This window comes from Lonchura striata, chromosome 24 (genome assembly GCF_046129695.1).
Source record: "Lonchura striata isolate bLonStr1 chromosome 24, bLonStr1.mat, whole genome shotgun sequence".
NCBI classification, from domain to species: Eukaryota; Metazoa; Chordata; class Aves; order Passeriformes; family Estrildidae; genus Lonchura; species Lonchura striata.
In genome coordinates, this window is record NC_134626.1 from 7,876,315 (window position 1) to 7,897,989 (window position 21,675).

Here is a 21,675-nt window from a genome sequence, read left to right on the forward strand (position 1 = left end):
TTCATCCACAGCAGACACACTTCCTCTTGGATTCAGCTCCTGGAAAATACAGCCAGGCAGCTCCCAGTGAACGTGCCTTCAACACTCCTTACTGCCAAAAACAAGAGGGGGAGCCCAGGAACGACATGGCAATGGCAGACGAGGAGTTGTGAATGCCAGTCCTGAGGCCACGACCAGGAGAGGGGTGGGAAAATGCCATGAGTGGAATGCTTCAAAGGAGGCAAGGTGGTGTTGGGCACAGAGAACAACCAGGTTCTCATCTGCACCTCCCTGCACTTAGCTCGTGGCATTCACACATCCCAAAGACCTGGTCAGTAACTAAACAATTTTTTTTCAGTTATTTACAAACCCACTGATTGACCATTCAGCTTCACCCACAGCATTTTGCCTCCCAAGAGCTGGGATTGGAGCTGTTGCTGTCCCAGGCTCTCTTTGACATGAGGGGCTGAGCCTGAAGCTGCATCACCCAGAGAAGGGACAGAGTCCCCAAGGCACAGAGCCCATCTGCACAGCCTGGCACCTGCAGGGACCCATCCCCACCTGGAGAGAACACAATCCCCACTCCAAAATCCTGTGCCACGAGCTCCTCTGAGAGGACTGGGCTTGCCCTGCATTTCCCATGCACCAATCCAACCTTCCTCAGCAGCCAGACACTTCCAGAGGGCTCTGAAGCCAGCTGTGGAGTCATCATTCCCTCACAAAACCCATCCACCTCCCCCCTTTCCCTCCCAACCCCCCTGTGATGCTGCTCACCCCCAGGTTGAGCTGGTGGCCATTTCACTTTGGCAAACACCTGGAAACCCAACAGCCACAAACATCTGTCGTGCCACGACCAATTGGAAAGAACAAATAAGCAAACAGGAGGAAATGTGCATATAAAAAACCTTTTTCTCCTGGCATGTGGTCAATAAGCTGCAATTTTTCCTTCCACAGGGAAGGGATTTAACTTCTTGGATGATATGATGCTTGGAGATGTCATTTCTTTTTCATTAAAAAAAACCAAACCCCCAACCAACCGAAAATTTCCAACCCCAAACTCACAAACTGATGTTAACAAAACAATGTAAAAGGACAAATCTCCCAACAATGACAACTGAAAAATAAAGGTACACGTCAGCATTTGTAATCAAAAACTACTACATACTGTACTTGGGAAGTCTTCTGGGAAAAGATCATTGGCATCTAGAAAGGACATCACTAAAAGTCTTGAGCAATGATATGTATGAGACATGATGCCATTGGAGGGTGGATGGACGGACCCTTAGGAAACTGTCACTCACAAAACTGTTCCATGACAAGAGAAAATAAGAGATGTAAAAAGGATTGGTTTTCCCCATCCCCACCCCCCCAGGCATTACAGATTCCTTCTCATTTGTTGGAAACAGCCTCCTCTAGTCTTAGTTTATTTGTTGTGTTTTTTGTTGTTTTTTTTTTAAAAAAAAGAAGTCTTCAGCTTTTGAAGGAGTCCATCAGTTTCTGAGATGCACTTGGTTTCACAGCACCAAAGAGCTTCAGCTCTCCCTGTCTGATGTGCTGACAGGGGCTCTGGGGAGGGGCCTGGCTCATGGCATTCCCAGAGCCCACGGGAGGAAGAGATGTGCTTCTCGTGGCCTCTCCTTGCATTCCTCTTCCTGGGGAAGTCCCACTGCTCCAGAGGTGCCTGGGTCCAGCTGCAGCAGCCTTGTGCAAGAGGAAACATGAAGCTGCTCTTTTCTCTTCCTTTGGAGACTCCCATTGGTCTTGGAGCCCTTTTCAAGAATGCAATTGCTTTATTATTATTTAAAAATATTTTGTAGTTTGTTCGTTTGTTTTTTTTTTTTCAAAATAATTGTCCTTTTTTATTTTTTTTTTTTGTTCCCTTTTTCCATTGCTTAAATTCTAGAAGCTCTTGGCAACTTCTCATTGCTGAGGACAGGGTGTTCCCTCCTGCTGCTGTGATCCTCAGAGCAGCTGCCTGCCTCTGGTCCATGCAGAACACTCAGGAACTGGAGCTTGGACACACAGGGGCAAAGGGGAGCAGGGCCTCGAGGAGGAGGAGCAGGAGGACAGGCAGCTATCAAACCTCCACAGACTGGATTTGGTTCATCTGTGCTCTCATCACCTGGATACTGTTCAGAATTTTCTTCTGGTGTCCTGCTAAAGTGACCCCGACTCGCAGAATGTCCCTTTGGGAGGAAAGGAAACAAACACAAATATCAGGAGGCATTTTCTCACAGTAGAACAAGATCACAGATGGTATTTAAAATTATCTTTAAGGCTTCTTTCAACCCAAACCATTCTGCAATTCTATGATTCTATGATTCCCTGATTCTCTGAGTCCATGAGAATGGTATTTAGAGAGCTGAAGTATCCACAGATTTCTTTCATGAATGCAATAAACAGATGCAAACCTTGTGAAACCTCTCCTCTTTCACTTTTTCTTGCTTACTGTCCAATCTTTGCAATTTCAACCTACCTGCAGCACCCTCAGAGTCCTGAACCTCAACAGAGAGTGTGAAACCAAATGCCACAGGCTCTGCTCTCTGCTTGTGAGCCAATTTGTCTTACATTTTTTGCCCATGTACTGTTTTGGATTTTGGGTTTTCTTTAGTTTTGTGACACACTAACCCATTTTTTCTACCCCTGGAGACACAGGACAGGGATATGCTGCCCCTCCTCAGTGTAGATCTGACCTCCATATGCAGATGATGCTGTTCTTGATGCTTTTCCTTTGAGAAAAGGAAAGGTAAGACCATGAAGTGATCAATTTTTGCACTTAGCCTTTTGTTAAATCATTACAATCTCATTTTTGGACAGCTTCTATTTTTCATAGACATCTGAGAGAAATAAAAGTCATGCCACAAGCATGAGTGTGGCTCTAAATTGGTCCTATCTGTGTCTCCAGCTGAGTTTGCTCTCAGCTCCCCCTTGGTGAATAAATCTGCCATGAACCTTTAGATCTTCTTCTTCCCATCAGCGGATGGGAGGCCAAACCTGACTTGAAGGAATTTCTGGTGCCTTTTGTCCTTGAGTGTTAGGAACAAATGTTTAAGGGGAAGAGTGGCAAAACCTTTGCCATGTTTAGAGTGGAGGTTATTGGGCAAAGAAGGGTAAAGAGGAGCTCCAAAGGGTGGAAAAAACTCTTCACTCATGTGTTTAAACCAGAATAAGACTGTGGCTCTGCACAACCCTGCGATTCCAAGCTTTCTGCCCTGGACATGAAATATTTGATTGGATATTGGGAAGGCATTCTTTGCTCAGAGGGTGGTGAGTCCCTGGCTCACGATGTCCAGAGAAGCTGTGGCTGCCCCTTTCCTAGAAGTGTCCAAGGCCAGGCTGGATGGGGCTTGGAGCAAGCTGGGATGGTGGAAAGTGTCTTAAAGCCCATGGCTTTAAGATGAGCTTTAAGGTCCCTTCCAACTCCAATGGTTCTGTGGCCCTTGAAAGGTAAGTTGGAGTGCCAGGTGTCCCAGCCTGCAGACAAACCAGTGAGAACCCTTTCCAGAAGGTCAGTGTTGAGACCATGTGGGTTTGGTGAACTGAGTCACCAAATCCACATTTCAGGAAACATTCACACTTTGCTGGCTCTCCAAATCTGGATGAACCAGCAGCTCCACTGACATTCCCATCAACTTCTGCAAAGGTCAGTGAACATCAGGGGGTGGTGTCAAGTCCTGTTACACCACAATTTTCCAAGAACAAAGGACTTGGGCCGTCCTCTCAATTGTACACCCAGCCAAGCAGGTGAGGAATGTGGAAAGGAAGTTTGCCAAAACTAGTGGGACATGAGCTGAGGATGCCCTTGGAATTGTGGTGAAGGCTCTTGGAGAGGGACTTGAGGGACATGGTAAGAGACTGGGAGAACTGGCATTTAAGGGACACTGAGGATGTGAAAGAACAGCCAGTATTAGCTGGATTGTCTGCATCCTGCTTGCTGTCAGATACTGCAAATAGCAGAACTCAGGGTTTTAGTCTGATACCTCTCTTTGGTCAAAGTTCTTCCCTACCCTTCAGATTTTGTGGACTCTCTCTGTTGTATAAACACAGCCAATACTGTGCTAAAATCATCCCCAGGGGCTTGGGATTGTACCACAGATGTCCCAAAACAGTCAGGACTACCACGGGAACCTCCCAGCAGCAATAAGAACAAAAAGCCAGAGAAAGTCACAGTGGCTGTTTGAGTGAATGGATTCTGACTCACTTAGATTTAAGATCTGGATTTAAACACAAATCAAAAAACCTCCCTGGCCACCAGGCTCAGAGACATTGCAGCCCTTACAGATAGCTCTAATGCTTGGCCCTTTCTGAGGGTTTCTACAGATACCTGCAGACAGCCACAAATCTTTCAGCAGAAGCATCAAAGTCCCAGCCAGCCCCAAGGGATTTCAAAACCCACCAGCAGTGGGATTTCAGCTGCCTGATTTCTCTGGAAAACTTGTGAAGAATCAGGGGTGCTGACTGTCACTTGTCAATTGTCACTGCAGGATGATTTTTGTAGGTGCAGGACAAAGTTGAAACCACCCCCCCACAAGGAGATCTTATCGGGGTGTGTGAGGGGATGTGGCAGAGGCTGGAGCTCTGGCAGAGCAACAGGATGAGAGGCAATGGGAAGAAATCCATGCCCAGAAAGATCCACCAGAACATGAGGAAGAACTTCTCTACTGTGTGGGCAGAACAGACTTCCCAGAGAGGGTGTGAAATCTCTTCCACAGGCATCATCCTGCGTGAGGAGCTCTAGAAGCTGAGCAGGAAGGTTGGACTGGGTGATCTCCAGTGGTCCCTTTCAACTGTAACCACTCTGTGATTCTGCCTTTCTTAGGCAAAACGTTGCACCACGCTTGTCTCCATCAATACATCAGCCATCCAAGAGGAGTGCAGAGCTCAGAAGTGCTCTGGAGAATTGTCTGATGCCAGCCTGAAATCTGTTTGTCCCATGCAGGGGTTTGGACACCCTTGGTGGGGGTGTTAATTTTCACAGAGTGGTAATGGGGAGAGGAATTCTGTAGGTGCAGAGTGACAGACATATGGTCTGGAAACTGAATAGATTAGAAGTGGCAACACAAAGCAGCAATTCTATACAAGTAAAACTACATCATATGAAAATAAAATCTAATTCAATACCAATTTTGGCAAAACTGCTGGGAATTTCTCTTGTGCTTTGGGACTCAAAGCCTGGGCACTTACTCTACAGTCATCTGAGATACTACATCAAAAGTGGTGAAGCCAGCACTGGCAAAGCTCTCCTTGTACTGGCTCATCTTGATGGCATCCAGCCATTCATCCACAGTGTTGAAGCTGGTGTAATCCGGGATTGTGCGGTCAAGGAGGGGGAGGTTCATCCTGAAACACAGAAGTGAGCAATGACAGACCAAGAGCTGCAAGCACAACTGCTCCTGCACCCTGCAGCAGCTGGAAGCACAGGATCAGCATCATTCACAGTACAGGCACTGGCCTGCATTGTGGAATTCCACCCGGAAATCACTGTTCTGCCAAGGGAAGGACTGTGAAGAGCATGAGGGAAGCCTTTCTGGACCAGTTCATGCAGGAGAGGCAGGAGGCATCAGAGATGATGGGATGCAGCTTTAAATCCTGGCTGCTCATGGGGAGAAAGCTCGTTCTCATATAGGAGCAGTGCTACCCACAAGCTGGTGCAACCCACCCAGCCCAGGGAAAACCCCACACTGCCTCCGGGGCTTTATCTGCTTCCAGTGCAGGGGACTGGAACACCACAACAATCCCACCACACCAGCATCCCCACGCACACAAAACCAAGGTGCTCCTCTGTGTGCAGAGTGCACTGTCCAAGAGCTGCCCAAGGAGAGGGACCTTGGCATCTGTATCCCTGCTCTGTGGATGCCCCAAGGCTGGAAGTGTCCAAGGCCAGCTTGGATGGGGCTTGGAGCAACCTGGGATAGTGGAAGGTGTCCCTGCCCGTGGCAGGGGGTGGAATGAGATGGGCTTTAAGGTCTCTTCCACCTCAAACTGTGATTCCATTATCTTTTAATGCTCTCCCTATAAGGGATCAAACACAGGCCAGGCTCTAAAGTAGCTCCTGAGAGGTGCAGGGATGGTGCCACCAGGGCCCAGAGGACAACCAGACCTGTTCAGAGGAGCCAAAGAACAAGAGGAGGACAGAGACACATACCCAGAGGAGAGAGGTGCCATGGCTTTCAGGCTGTTGGGATTTCGGATCATTTTATCCAAGGTGTTGACAATTTGCCCAAATTTGGGCCTGTGGTTCCGATCCTTCTGCCAACAGTCAAGCATCAGCTGGTGAAGGGCATTTGGGCAATCCATGGGTGGTGGCAGCCGATAGTCCTGCTCGATGGCATTTATCACCTGCAGGAAGAGAGAGAGGCATCAATACAGCTGTGATAAAACCTATTTAATTCATAATCTGCCTTTTCTTGCATCCTGAGGGTGACTGACGTGACTGATCCTGCAGCCTGTACTGCCTTCCCATCTCATCCCCACCTCACACTGTAACTTCCAGCCCTCAGCAGTCAGGTGAGGTGGGAGGTATCCTGGGAGGTGCCACCAGCTTTGCTCAGCCATTCAGCCTGGGTGGTTGATTGTCATGATCAGCTGAGGAGAGGAGCATCCCTGTTGCCCTGTGATCCCACAGCTGCAGGCAGGGGAGTCAGAGAGAAGGATCCTGCTTCCCTTGCACATAGCAAAACAGCTTGCTGGGAAAACATCCCCATCCAGAGAAGGGAGGTGAGTTACAGCCAGGGAGCCTGTCCCTGTGCTTTCCATCCCCCAGTGGTGCTTTGTGCTCCAGCCCATCCAGGTGACAGGGTGGTGCCATGGCCTGGGTGTGCTCAGTCAGCAGAAACAGCTGGATCATTCTGCAGGTCTGTGTAAGTGCAAAACACCATGGGGAGGACTCAGACCCCAGTCAGCAGAGCCAGGCCCAGGAGAACTTGGTTGCAGTGTGCACAGAGGAGCTGCAGCACAGCTTGCCAAAGCCACGTTGCAGCTCCAGGCTCATCCAAAAAGGCTTTGGTCTCTCCTTACTGCTCCACACAATCCAGGAAAATGTCTGGTCTTGCAATGTCCACAAGGGCTGGAGAAAGGACTGGAGGATCTTCTGGAATGGAACAAGGGCTGGAGGATCTTCTTCAAGGGGAACTCCACCTCCCTGCCGCTCTGTACCTGCAGCCCTCAATCCTCTCCTGGGTGACAAACGAGGATGAAGCTGCTCCACTTCTTCCAGGAACCTCTGTTCCTCTGACAGAGGCATGTACAGGCAAGATTCTCCTGCCTCCTTGGCCACGCACAGCACAGGCACTGAAGGATGAGCAGAAGGAGCCTTCAACACCAGAGATGGGCTCGTGCATGGTGACAAAACCCAGAAGTAAGGACAAAAACCAGAACTGAGGATACTGCAGAGATCAGGAGCAGATCTTGAAATGATGAAGTCTCCATGGGAATGATGGACAAGGGAAGGAAGAGTGCCAGACCTCCCTCAGGGATCCTGAGGAAGAACCTCAGTGTCTGTGGCTATTCTCACCATGGGATCAAGGCTGCCATGGCTTTGTCCAGCCATGTCTTGCACAATTCCAAAGACAGAGATCTTCCTGGTGGGATTCCCTAGGGCTGTGCCCCGATCCTGGGGAAGTCCAGACATACCCATGGTGGTGGACATATTGTTGAGTAGGGAGACTACACAGAGAAAATTAAGTATACTGGGAATGGGAATGGGAGAGAAGCAGAGAAGAGCTGGTGGCTGATCCATGCCAAACAATCCAGAGTGTGAGATGGGCATCTGGCAGGGCCTGAGATGGTCTGTGACTCCAGGCAGGGAATGGATAGGGAGGTGCTGCAGGCACTGTTGTGTGTGGCCAAGGTGCTGGGCAGGCTGACATGAGACACAGGGCTGGCACTGCTGCTGCCAAAATTTGCCAGATGGAGGAGTGCTCTCCCAGTTCTGCTGCCCTGGCTGGACACGGTGGTGGCCCCATGGGGCCCGTAAAGGTCCGACCAGAGCTAAGTCCTCTACAAATCACTGACAGGAGGGTGGAGCCAGGGAGTGTTGGTCTCTTCTCCCAGGTAACAAGTGGCAGGATTAGAGTAAATGGCCTGAAATTGTACCAGGGAAAGTTTAAATTGGATGGAAAATTTTCTTCATGGAAAGGATAGGCAAGGATTGAAACAGGCTGTGCAGGGAAGTGGCGGAGTCACCATCCCTGGAAGGCTCAAAAGGTGTGTGGTTGTGGCCACCTGGGGACACGTTTAGGGTGAATGTGCCAGTGCCGTGTTGATGGTTGGACTCAATGACCTCAGAGCCTTTTTCAGCCTCAAGGATCCCACGGCTACTGATGTGCTTTGTGCAGCTCAGGGAAGCTCCCAAGGGTGCTGAGCCCCAGCCCAGCTCCCTGGGTCCAGCTCTGCCCATCCAGCAGGCGCAGGGCAGGAGCAGCAGCGTGCAGTGCCAGGCGCTGCTCTGCTCCCAGCGAGTCCCGCAGGCAGCCCCAGCTCTCTCCGTGTCCTCCGCCAGCCGCCGCCCCAGGCGCTCACACCCCAGGGTCAGGAGGGTAATCTGCCCTCAATATCCGCACGCTCCTCCACAGCAGGACCAGCTGTGCCTAAGTGCTGACAGCTCCTGGGGCAGCGTGTCCTGCGGCACGGGCAGGAGCAGGGCTGGGGACGGTGCCAGGCACAGGCACGGCTCTGCCAGCCCGGCACGGCAATCGCCGCAGCAGCGCAGCCGGGCAGGAGAAACCAGCCAGGGAAGAGCTCCCGGAGAAGGACAAAGGACTGGGGAGGTACAGGAACACCTGGTGCAGGACATGCTTGAAACTGAGGTGACAACAATGGCTTAACAGGAAGGGAATTGCCCCTGCTGAGAAAGGCAGATCCCTAAGTCCCATCCCTCTGCCTCCAAAAACTGATGGAAACATTTTCCTGGTGTGGCAGAGGCTGGGACAAGGCTGTGAATAGCCAAAGGTTCTAAGGCATCATCCCCCTGCTCCAGGCTTAGGAATTCATATTAATAAATTTCCCACCAGGCATTAGGGGGGAAATAGTCCCACTCTGGAAAAACCTGATGGGGCACAGATGGAGATCTACTGAGATGGGAAAGATCTGATCTGCCATAGGGACAGGAGTCAGGGAGAGACAGGAGGGACAGGGAGCTTGGCTCTTGCTCTCTCCCTGTAAGGCAAGGCCTTAGGAGCCCCACAGGATGGGAGAGATGAAGTGCATTCTGGAGGCTTCCAAGGGACTCCCCAGAGGCTGCTCTGAGACACACTGGAAGTCAGGCAGATACTGCAAGAGCCAGGACAAGCTTTCTCCATCCCCTAGGTCCACCCAGGACCTTGGTGTTACATCCTGAATATTCGTGACGTGAGGAAGGGCAGCTGTTCTGAGAGACAGAGTTAGAAGTGGCCTTCTGACACACACATGCAGGTGCAGCCTCTTCACAGCACTCACTGCCACCAGCCAGATGGGCTTTGAGCCCCAGGTACCTCACCAAGAGGACCAAGGAGAATGGAAATGGCATTGCTGCGCTGAGGGCAGGGACTGCAGCCAGGGGCCATCCTTGCACGAAACATCCCCGGAGCAAGGAGTGCATGGAACTGGTTGACCTGAATTAGAGCAGAGGAATGAAATATTTAAAGTTGAGCATGTTCTGAAGTACCTCGTGGTTTTGGTTTCTAGCTCTGTCTAAATTACTTGGCTTCTTACAGACCACAGTCCAAGCTTCCCAAGGGAGATTTAATGACCATGTAGTGGAAGATGTCCTTGACTATGGCAAGGGGTTGGAAGGAGATGATGTTTAAATGTCTCTTCCAACCCAAGTTATTGTGTGGCTTTGTAACAAACTTTCCTGGAATGTCTGTGATCCCAGCAGATGAAGGTCTACTCCAGAGGCTCTCAGCTCAGGGACATCTCCTTTTCCACCCACCTGCTCCCCTTCCCTTTCTTGGCACCTGCCAGCACCCCTGGGGTGCTCCTCTTAACCTTGTGCTGTGCCATCCCCATCTCTGCCACAGCAGCCACCATGGGGCCAGAATAAATCCCCAAATTATTCTCATTACTGCTTCCAAAGGTGTTGACCATGGTCACATCTGCCACAACAGAGAAGGCTCTGGCCATGCCACAGGCTGGGACAGGCTGTGGACAAGCTTTGGCCTGGCAATGGTCCCCACTGCAGTGTTTCTGGCCCTGGTTTCCAAGGACTCACATCCTGGTTGGTCATGTCCCAGTAGGGCCGCTCTCCGTAGGACATCACCTCCCACATGACTATTCCATAGCTCCACACGTCGCTGGCCGAGGTGAACTTTCGGTACTGAATGGCCTCAGGCGCCGTCCACCGGATCGGGATCTTCCCCCCCTGCAGGACACAGACAGGATGGTAGCAGAGAGAGCAGGAGCAACTGAAAAATAGCAGTGTCCACAATATTTGCCTGTGATATTCTAGTAAAATCCCAGATGGAAGGAAGATAGGACTGTCTATCCCTCAGGGTGGATGTGGATTGTCCAGCTGTACTGGAAGCCTGCAATGATGATGACTCTCCCCATTTGATGACCACCCTCCTGAGCAAGGAGCTTTTCCTGTTGCTCACCTTGAACCTCCCCAGCCATGTTTTTGTCTATGACCGCTTATTGTATCATCTGGTGCCACTGCAGAGTTGGCTCTGTCTCTTCATTACTGCCCTGAAGGTCACTCAGAGGTGTCCCCTCAGTCTCCTTGCCACCATCTTATCCAAAGTCAGCTCCTTCCCCCTGCCTCCTGCTCCAGTGATCCTCAGCATGGCAAAATGCCCATGGTGCTAAGAGGGTCTTTAGTATAAAGTGAATGGCCAGGAAGTAAAAATCCCAAATCAATCTCCCTCCATCCTTTTGCTGTCACCTGGCTATCTCCAGAGCAGAATAAAGAGAATTAGAATATCTTCCTCTTGAGCCTTCTACAGCTTCCACTCTTTAAAGTCAGCCATAGACCATTTCTTGGCTGAGTCGTGGTGGCCCAGTCTGTCTGTGGATCTACACCTGATCCAGTGGGTTCTAATCCTTCAGTATGGGACAGGGGGTCACTGGTGGGAAATGGGATAAGACTGGCTGGGCACTGGGGTGTCTGTCATCCAGCTCTGGAGAAATCAGGATTCTTGACTCCAACTGAGGAGTTAAGCACGGAGTAGCACACACAGATGGGGACACAGGGATTGAGGGCTCTGCATAAGTCCTGCCTGCCTCCTGATTTTCTACCAGGGGTTTTGGATTTGAGCCATCCACTCAAGGGACCTTCTGAAGGGAAAATCTTACCTTGTGCTGAAAAAATAAGCAGAAGTGTCTGTGTTTTGTGGCTGTGAGAAGATTAAAAAACATTATATTTTGTCAATGAACAACTGCCATGTCTTATTAAGGGTCTCCTAAGACTTCATAGTACTCAGCCCCAGTACATCCCAGAATAATGAAAAAAGATAATGTTCCTTAATCTTCTCACAGCCACAAACCTCAGACAAAATATTATGTTTTCCACAAAGGGGAAGATGAAGCAATCCATACCAAACAGGATGTCCTCTCCATCAGGCAGGCTCCTGACAGAACTCCTGGCAAGCAGTGGATTTTAAAAATGGCTAAAAAGAAGTCCTAAAGTAGAAATTAGACTTTGGAGGATTATTGTGGGAACTCACTTCAGTGAGACCTCTCATCTCTGCGGGGTCTGACCTGGAGCTTCACCACTGTGAAGACTTTCCTAAGGTCCAGCACAAACCTCCCAGGCCAAAGCTTGTGGCTTCTGCTCACCCATGGACACAAGGTCACTGGGAGACTGATGGTAAAAACCATTTTGCAGAGGAAGATACTTCTGATACAGTAGGTGCACATAATCTGTCATTATGGATAATAAATACCCTGCTACAGTGGCCACAGTTCAAGGAGATTAAATTAGGGATGATGAATTTATTATTAGAGAGAAAAGCTACAGGCATAAAACCAGGGATAGAGAACAGCAGCAAACACCATGTATTTAGTTAACAAAGGGAAATTTAATTGGCTGTAAGGGACACATGAAAAATAAGTGTTATTAGTGTTGGTAAAAAACATTGATTGCTGTGTGAGATGGACGAGTTGACGTCTGAAGCTACACAGATGAGAATAAATCCACACATTTTTAGGTGTTTGTTAGGTATTTAGCTACTGATAACATTTACTAAGAGCTATGCCAGGCATCTCATCACTGCCAGCTTCAAAAGACCCAGGAGAGGTGATTTCCTACAGGTCATGCCCCAGCACTATCAACACTGATTTCCAAGAATTCCTGTCATGGCCATTGATCCTGATGCACTGTGCAGAGCATTTCTGTGTGGTGTTAATGAGAACTGGCTGAGCTCTCACTGAGCAAAACCAAATAATCCTCTGGTCCTGGAGCACCTTCTGCAGCCTGAGATGAGCCACAAGCTCTTGGTGGCACTTGCGTCTATGGCACCAAGTGCTCCTGGGAAGTCGTTACATGAACATGAAGTCATTTTTAGGAGTGTTTTTCTGTTTAAATTGGATACTCTCTGGAAGATCAGTATCTAGTATCTGGCACCCACCCACACTTCCTACACTTTGGTCTGTCCTTCTTGGGGCTGAGCCAGTGAGATGACATGAGGAAGGACAGCAGGGCAGCATGGCTGGACAGTGATGGTAAGAAACCCAGACTTGCTGCCCCGGCAACAAATCTGTCAGGACAGCGTCGCATCTCGAAGGATGCCAGGTGAATCAAACGGGGAGGGTGCAGGGCATGATCCCAGCCAAGGGCTTTGCAGGGACGTGTGTGTGTTTGCAGACATGAGGAAGGCTCAGCTATCCACAGGAATGACAGGACCTCTGGGACCTTTCCACTGCTGACACCCTGCAAAAGTGCTCCCTGCTGCCAAGGGGAGGTCCCTGCGTGCCTCTCCCAGCCCTCCCTCTGCCCTCCGTGGCTGCAGGCAGCGTTACCAGGGCGCTGGTGTAGGTGGGGTCGGAGGTGTCGTCCTCCAGGAAGCGGGAGAGGCCGAAGTCGGACACCTTGCACACCAGGTTGCTGTTGACCAGGATGTTGCGGGCGGCCAGGTCCCGGTGCACGTAGTTCATGTCCGCCAGGTACTTCATGCCCGCGGCGATGCCCCGCAGCATCCCCACCAGCTGGATCACTGTGAACTGCCCGTCGTTTTGCTGCAGGACACACGGACACGGGTGACAGGAGCAGATTCACAGCCCCCTGTGGCCAGGCAAAAACCAGGAGCCTCTTTCCACGCCCATGGCAGGATATGCCACAAGTACATTCCCTGCCAGGGAGGGTGGGGAGTGCAGAGCTCACAGGGGTTGGGAGTAACCTCACACATCCCAAGGGCAACACTATGGTCCTGTCTCCCCAAAATGCCCCCACCCTGCACAGGAGAGCTCAGAAGGTGTGGGAATGCAGAGCTTCCCTCTGGCTGCCCTGGCAGGTCTGGGACCCTGGCAGGGGTCAGGAACCCCCCTGGACAGAGCCCCCAGAGACACTGGCTGTGATCTCTGTCCATGGAAAAGAGTTTTCAATCTTACAGGATGAATTACCAGCTCTGAGTGTTTGATAGAAGTAATAATTAAGTGTGGCACGGGTGCAAAAGTAAAATTTTAGAACTCTAGATGAGGGGTCCAAAGGGGACAAGATGGAGGAAATTGGGTGTGCCTTGTCCTTTTTCTCCTTCTTCATGTCCTCCATGTTTCACTGTGGTGTTGGCATTTTTCTGTTGGCTCAGGCTGGGGACACACTGTCCAACGTAGGTGACAGATATTGGCACGTTCTTGTAAATCCAGCCCAGGGAGTTTCTGGTATTTAATGTTTGTAACATCCCACTGAGGGCAGAGCCCCACACGCTGCCCTGCAGGACAGAGCTGGGCAGGGCAGCAGAACATGTGAGAGATAAACAGAATAAACAACCTTGGAACCAGCACAGACCAATTATGACTTCTGCTTTGGCAGCGGGGCTGACAGACAGAGATTTTCTACAATCTCAGAATCATCAATACCTCAGATTCCGACAAGAAGGCACAATCTATTCCTATTGACCAGGTTACTTCCCTTCAACAGAGTCAATTACCCACTTCAAACCCATAATGAGAAATATCTAGATAGAGCAGCTGGAGGTGGGGTCCTGCTGGGTTAAAGCTGGGTCGGGCTGTCCCTCCATGGGTGTCCATGGGTCAGTCTGGATGTGCACCTGTGAGCAGGCAGGCACCTGAGAAGCAGGCAGTCTCTCACTAGGATGAGTGGACAGACACAACAGAAATGACAGCCCTGGTGCTGTCAGCCCCAGCTCTGTTCCCAAAACACAGACTTCTGGACTATGCAGCAGCTGCCCCAGTGACAGGGAACACCAGGCAGGGAAGGTGACTGGAAAGAGAACCTTCCCCCAAATCCCTCTGTGCTAGCACAGCCTCTAAAGCTACACACTCCCAGATCTCATACCCGCAGGAAGGAGTCCAGTGAGCCATTCTCCATGAACTCAGTGATGATCATGACTGGAGAGCTCTTGGTGACCACCCCCTCCAGGTGGATGACGTTGGGGTGGTCGAACTGCCCCATGATGCTGGCCTCACTCAGGAAGTCTCGCCTCTGCTTCTCCGTGTAGCCAGATTTGAGGGTCTTGATGGCCACAAAGATCTCTCTTTTGCCTGGAAGCTTGAGATGCCCACTGCACACCTCACCAAACTCCCCTGTGAACACAAGGTAGGGTGTTTGAACCTCCCTCACCTCTGCTGTGCCCCCCTAGGGACCCCTGGCCCCAGCTGTGCCCACCCTGCCTGTCCCTGAGCTGAGCACACCCCTCCTGAGCCGTGCTCTCTCCCTCTCCAGCCCTCCAGCTGCACTCATCCATGAGGAGCACTGCACGTGGGATTATGTGCACATGCAACTGATGGTCTTGCTTCTCCCACACTGGACTCCCCTGCTCCTTCTAGTCCAGCCTGGGGCTAAGCAAGAGCTTAGTGGCATCAGTCCTAGTGGCATCAGGCTAAATCCTCCCAAATCCTGGCACCATGAAGGGGCCTGTGCTGCTGCAGGCCAGCCAGCCATTCCCAGGTCACCTACCTGCCCCAATCACCTGCTCAATTTTGACACAAGAGATATCGATTTCTTTTGCAAATTCCCTGACAGCCTCATTGGGATCTTCGTAGGTGAAAGGATCAATATAAATCTTCATCCCTGGAGTCACTGCATAAAGGGAGGGAGAGAGTCAGACAGATGGATGCAACTGGAATGGTTGGCATCAAGGAAAAGAGAAAACTGAGTGATGGTCTTTTTACCTCAGCAAGTTGCATAATCAAAGCATGAAGCAGAGAGAAACAGTTTGAGAAAGAACATGCAGAGCCATGTTTCACATGACTGTTAAAACTGATTTTAATGAACTCTGGCCCACAGGTCATTGTTGGGGCAGTAGGGAGCTACACTGTGAGCCTGGATTAGAAACTGCAGACTCCTCCCTGGGGGATCTGTGACCCTTCCAGGAGCTGTGCAAGCAGGAGGGACAGTCCAGTCTGCCCTGCTCTCCTGTCTGGCACCCCTGCCCATGGCTGGGTTCCCTCCTGGGAGCCCCAAGAGATGTAGTGGGACACACTAGGGAAATCACAAGACAGGTTCCTCTTGCTAGGCTGAGCAGGGGACACAGTGACACGTCGTGGGACAGGCAGTGGCCGAGGGACCTGGTGAGGCTGGACTGCTGCCTCCACATCCCAGCCCAGCCACCTGCACTGTGGGACAGCCCTCACCTGTGCTTTTCCCCTTTCTGTACTCATTTTCTGGCCCCTGGCTCATTCCAAAATGTGCTATTTGGAGAGCAGAGCTCACAGCTCCCTGAATAAGGAAGATTATTTATACGGAGCCCCACCCAGCACCAGACGCTGACTCCCAGCCCAGGATGCTGGTTGCATTCAGGGGGTTCTGCAGGGCTCACAGGCTCCCTGGGCCTTGGCAATTTGCTGCAGTGTCTGCACAGCAATCACTGCTGGGGGCTGAGCAGGGACTGAGCCCTGGCCAGGTGAGATGGGTGAGGAAGGGGCTAAAAGGCACGCAGGCTGTATCAGCTCTGCTGCATCCCATGCAACCAGGCCTGTTCCAAGTGGTGCAGGCACAGGATGAAACCCATCCCAGCATGGAGCTGTCACATCCCACACCAGGCCCCGGGAGAACGTGTGAATGTGTGTTTGCAGCCCAGACTGACAAACAACTGAGAGCTGCATTTACATAATGTCTCCTGAAAAGTGTCATTTTTCCTGGTAAGTGAAAGTGAGGCAGCCAGCACAGGCTGCTGGGGCACAGGGCTGTAGCTCTGCCTTTTGGGATGTGTTGCCCAGGTAAAAGCTGGAGCAACAGTGAGTGCTGAGTGGAAACACTACTGGTATTTTCCATGCTCTGACCAAGGCCTGGATTTGTACAGGAGTAAGGTATTAAAAGAGCAGAAATCCTGAAGCTGCAAGTAGAACATGAGGAAAATCACAACTGAGATTAGGATAAAGCAAGATTAGAGCAAGAGGTCTCTAGTGAGGGGGAGAGAAAGGAATTTCAGAGACATAAAGGCAGGGGTTAATCATAGAATCATGGAATGGTTTGGGTTGGAAGGAATCTTAAATGGCCTCATCTCATTCCACCCCCTGCCATGGGCAAGGACACCTTCCACTATCCCAGGTTGCTCCAAGCCCCATCCAAGCTGGCCTTGGACACTTCCAGGGATGGGGGAAGAAGGATGCACTGGGGTGAGGCAGGGTGTGCAGCAAGGCTGAGCAGGAATGCTGGATGTGAGGGAGTGCCTTGCACAGGGATGTTGGGAGAGGAAGGCTACAAGAGAGGGAATGTTAGGTATTGTATTATATACCTATCTATAGACATATATCATATCTGCTGGGAATCTAGGAGCACTGGGATGGGCTCTGGCAAAGGTCTGTGGGTTCCTGCAGGGGGAGAGCACTCTGCAGGACAGGGACAGGTCAGGGAAGGGGTCTCACTGCTGCCCAGGAGATGGACCAAGCTCAGGAGCTGGAGGAGCAAGACGCAGAGTGGTGGCAGATGCTGCAGCACAGAAGACAGCGATGCTTCAGGGGGTGCTGGCTGTCACAGAGGCCTGGAGGAGATGCCCAGACACCTGATAGCGTGCAGGGCTGAGAGCAGGGCAGGGGTCGGGCTGGGGGACTCCGGAGCTGCCCTGCCCGCACACACATGCACACCCCGAGAGAACAGGAGCACAAACCGAGCAGCGAGCAGCCCCCCAGGGCCGGGGGGGCCCCCGGTACCTACTGTGGCCACTGGTGTAGTGCTGCAGCTTGTCCGTGTACTCGGAGTCAGCCCGCTCGAAGCCCCGTCTTCTGGAAGGGAAGGGAGAGCTGAGCACAGCACGGGCCCTCGGGGCGGGGGCTGCGCTGTGGGGGCACCTCTGTCCCCTCCCCGTGCCCTCCCCTGTGCCCGGCCCGGCCTGCGGTTCCCGGCCTGCGGTTCCCGGCCTGCGGTTCCCGGCCTGCGGTTCCCAGCCTGCGGTTCCCAGCCTGCCCTACCTGCTGCACACGATGCCGATGACCACCACGGCGATGAGGAACACCAGCCCTGCCGCCGAGGAGCCGACGATGAGTGGCAGCTTCTCCTGCACGCTGGTCTGGTACTCGGCTGGCACACGGGGAAAAAGGAACAGGTTACCATGGCACGGGATGTGCCACCCTCACAAGGTCACCGAAGTCAGAGGACGGCTCTGAGCACAGGCCGTGTTTGATTCCTGGCACGGCTTCGGTCCTGGACGGTCAGGACTCCCCCCTGGCTGGGCGATGTGTCCCAGAAGGGAGGTTGGATGGAGCTATTCCTTTTGGGAGGAAGGTTTAGTCCTGTGGATGTGTGCTGTGCCTTGTCCTTGGCCCCGGGGCCAGAAAACTGGCTTGGTCTGCTTAGCAGCACAAATTTAGAAAAATAAGACATGGCTCTGTGTTTGTCATCAGCAGTTGTGCAGGTAGAAAACAAAAATTTTGCTTCCTCTGCATCCAGCTGAGCAGACACATCCCCACAACAGAAAAGCTGGGCAGAAACTGGGGCTTTCCCTGCATGGAACGAGCACCCAGGCCTCTCTCCAGGTCTCGAGTATGATTTGTCAACACACCCTGGAAGGGACTGCCAGCAAGGAGCCAGCTGCTTGTCCATCCCCACATGTCTCCAGACCCTGAGTCACCTCTACAGAGCAGCTGCAGACTCACCTTCGGTCATGGTCTGGAAATACATCTTGCCACTGTAGCGGCCGTAGCCGGCCACGGTGCGCGCCCGCACCTGGAACACGTAGATGGTGCCAGCCTTGAGGTTCTGCACTGCCACCGTGTTGGTGGGGCTCTTCACTGTGGTGGAGTTCAACTCGCTCAGATCCTGCCAGGAAAACACAAAGACATCATCAGAACAATCAGTCTGGAATCAGGTGTAGTGCTCCCGGGAGGGGGAAGGGCAGGAGATCAGGGTGGAGAAAGCACCAAGGTCTGAACAAAGAGCTCTTTGCTCCTGGCAGGGAGACACAGACTCAGACATGTGAGTAAGGATATTCCTGGGCTATTCACCACCTCTCAGGAAAGGCTCTACACAAGAGAGTAGCTACAAAACTCACACTACTTCTCTAAGCCTTGAGGTCAATGGAGATGGAAACGTCTCTCTTCTGTGCCTTTCTCTTAGCACTTTCCTCCTCCCCTGCCCCCTCCTGCTGTGCCTTATCCAGCCTCAGCACAGCTCTTCCCCCACTCCCATCTCCCTTTGCCAGGAGGTAAAGCCCACCTGAACACTGGGTTTTAGACCTCAGGAGAAGTTCTGCTTCCACCCCACTGCTCAGAGCCTGCTTCTCCAGGGGCCACGGCCAAGTTTCCAAGGCTGGAGACCCCAAGAGCATATTTCAACGTGATAATGAGACTATTTCCAAACTTTTGTTCTGCCTCTTATCTGCAGTTTTTTAGCTGAGGACTTCTGCAGTAGAGTGCTGATGGACAGAGGGCAATGAAGGGGCAATCAGGCAGAAGAAAGATCCCACAGAATCATTAAGGTCAGAAAATTCCTTCAAAATCATCAAGTCCAATCTTTGACTGATCCCTACATCATCACCAGCCCATAGCACTGAGTGCCATGTCCAGTAATTTCTTGAACACCTCTGGGGTGGGGATTCCACTGCCTCCTTGGGCAGCCCCTTCTAATGTCTGAGCACCCTTTCCATGAAGAAATTCTTCCCCTGGCACAGCTTGAGACTATATCCTCTTGTCCTTTTGCTTTTTCCCTGGAAGAAGACACTGACACCCACCTGGCTGCACCTTCCTGTCAGGGATCTCATGGTCACAGAATCATGGAACGGTTTCAGCTGGAAGGGGACTTTAAAGCTCATCCAGTTCCACTCCCTGCCACAGGCAGGGACACCATCCACTAGACCAAGCATCCATCCTGGCCTTGAACACTTCCAGGGATGAGGCAGCCACAGCTTCTCTGGGCACCCAGTGCCAGGGCCTCCCCACACCACCCAGCCTGGCCTTGTATAGAGGTAATTTCGTGTCTCAAGCTGTTGGTTGAGCAGTGCTCTGGTGTGGGTGCTGGTAAGAGAGGGGCCTGGCAGGAATGTGTTTCTTCAAGTGTGGGACCAAAACCAAGGGGTGGAGATGCTGATGGCAAATTGCTCTGCAGGGAGTGCAGGGGAACTCTGTGTTCCATGTGGGGCATGGAGGAATAGGGCAAGGGGGAATGGCTTTAGACTGAAAGAGAGCAGGCTCAGAGGAGATATTGGGGAGAAATTTCTCTCTGTGATGAGGGCCTGGCACAGGGTGCCCAGAGAAGCTGTGGCTGCCCCTGGATCCCTGTCAGTATCCAAGGCCATGGATGGGATTTGCAGCACCCTGGGCTATGGAAGGTGTCCCTGTCCATGGCAGGGGGTGGAATGAGATCAGCTTTGAGGTCATGTCTAGCCCAACCATCCTATGATTCTGTGAAACACCTGGGAGACCTCCACTGTTAACACTATTCAGGAACACTTTTCCCTTCTAAAAACTACAATATCTGTTTTATGCATCTGGACTTGATGCTGAAGGTTCCTGTTTGTCACTGGGGTCTGGTAATTAGACTGATGACAGTGAAACGCTCAATTACAGATACACACAGACCAAGGAAAGATGATCCCACAGAAAACTCTTGGCCTCGTCTGTCTGATCAGGCCTCAGCACTCCCTTGGACCTTTCCCAAGCAGGCAAGGAGAGAAACAGGTCAGGAAATGTTCATAGTTTTAGAGCTCAAGGGCTTGGATGAATCCTCCCAGGCCCTTGGAGGGCACTAACAACACAGTTGTTTTAAAATCATTTGTCCAACTCTTTTGGAGAACCTCATCCCTGCTCCTGGAGGACTTTAAATGGAATGTAATGGCCAAGGTGATTGATAGCCTGGGAAATTGATGTCTGCCTTGCTGAGGAAGGTGTGCTTGTGATGTGCTCCCCTCTAAAGCCAAACCACAAGGAAAAACCATTTACACCTCTCCACCCCCCCTTATCAAACCTGTTCTTTCTCCTTGGCATCACCTCTCCAGAACCTGCCCATTCACCTCAAACACTTCTCCCCTTTACCTCTCTGGACTCCTCCAGCAGGCCAAGTGCATCCCAGGTGGTTTAGAGCCCAAATCCAAGCAGAGGTTTGTGGTGTTTGAGGGTTGTTTTTCCTGCTGATTTTGTTTTGAATTTGGAAATCCTAATTCAAAATAACACACTGATTTGGAGTCTTCATCTGGTTCCCCCTCCCACGAGTCAAAGTGAAGCTGAAACCAAAGTCTGATCAACAAAGAAAGAGTCTCTTGAAACATGGGTAGGCTGTGAGACACCCAAAGGATTTACGAAAACTGCTTCTAAAAAGTCACATTAAAAAAAAATACTGAAAGTGAAAAAGCCAAGAAAAAGATGTCAACTGACTGAATTTGGCAGAGTTCCTGTGAGCCTGCACAGTGACATCTGCCATGGCCCCGGGGACAAAACCAGCAGGACACAGCCACCCAGGGCTGGGTGCCAAAGCATCACACAGCTGCATTTTGGGATGCCCATGTGTGGGAGCAGGGTCCTGCCAGCCACACGGGGCTGCATCTGTGGCATCCAAGCACCTGGACTCTCACAGGGATCCACCACTTGTGGGGACAGCCCAAGATTTGTGTCCCCAGCCAGGTATCCCATCAAGTGGGACAAGGAGAAATGGCCTCAAGTTGTGCCAAGGGAAGTGCAAGCTAGATATAGGGAAACATTTCTTCATTAAAAGAGTTTTCAGGCATTGGCACAGGCTGCCCAGGGCAGTGGTGGAGTCCCCATCCCTGGAAGTGCTCAAGAAATGAGATGCTGCACTTGGCAGTGTGGCTTGGTGTGCATCAAGTGTTGGGTGAAGGTTGGACTGACTCATCTTGGAGGGCTTTTCAACTTTAATTATTCTCTGAGTGTTTGAATACCTCTCCCCAACCCACTGAGCCCTGGACAGTGTCCACTCCCAGTGTGGCCCTGGGCAGGGACTGGGACTGCAAGTAGGGTATCCCAGGGCACCCTGGCAGGGTTTCCTCTCCATGTCCTTGAAGTCCCAGTTTTCCTGGGACAGAGACCCCTGCCAGGATTTGGGCAGCACTGGGTGAAGGGGCAGCCCCACCTCACAACAGATGAGAAGCACCAGGCAGCAGCTTTGGCTCCAGGCTTGGGGTTTCTGGTGTCCAACACTGCAGGACAGACTCCAGA

General features: G+C 51.5%; 1 protein-coding gene across 2 annotated transcripts in view; it reads right to left on the reverse strand.

Annotated features, from left to right (window-relative positions):
• Positions 1 to 868: 868 nt before the first annotated feature.
• Positions 869 to 21,675, reverse strand: part of EPHB2 (EPH receptor B2) — a 128,849-nt gene continuing 108,042 nt past the window's right edge. Inside the window, exons 7-16 of one of the 2 annotated variants that reach the window (XM_021533759.3) lie at positions 18,166 to 18,328; positions 17,482 to 17,590; positions 17,228 to 17,292; positions 15,029 to 15,151; positions 14,408 to 14,655; positions 12,913 to 13,128; positions 10,169 to 10,318; positions 6,125 to 6,318; positions 5,164 to 5,319; positions 869 to 2,165 (exon numbers count right to left, since the gene is read on the reverse strand). In XM_021533759.3, coding sequence (XP_021389434.1) covers positions 2,057 to 2,165; positions 5,164 to 5,319; positions 6,125 to 6,318; positions 10,169 to 10,318; positions 12,913 to 13,128; positions 14,408 to 14,655; positions 15,029 to 15,151; positions 17,228 to 17,292; positions 17,482 to 17,590; positions 18,166 to 18,328 — 1,533 coding nt within the window. In that variant the 3' untranslated portion in view covers positions 869 to 2,056. Of the gene's footprint in view, positions 2,166 to 5,163; positions 5,320 to 6,124; positions 6,319 to 10,168; positions 10,319 to 12,912; positions 13,129 to 14,407; positions 14,656 to 15,028; positions 15,152 to 17,227; positions 17,296 to 17,481; positions 17,591 to 18,165; positions 18,329 to 21,675 lie in introns of both variants that reach the window. The other variant, XM_021533757.2, reaches the window with a different exon arrangement.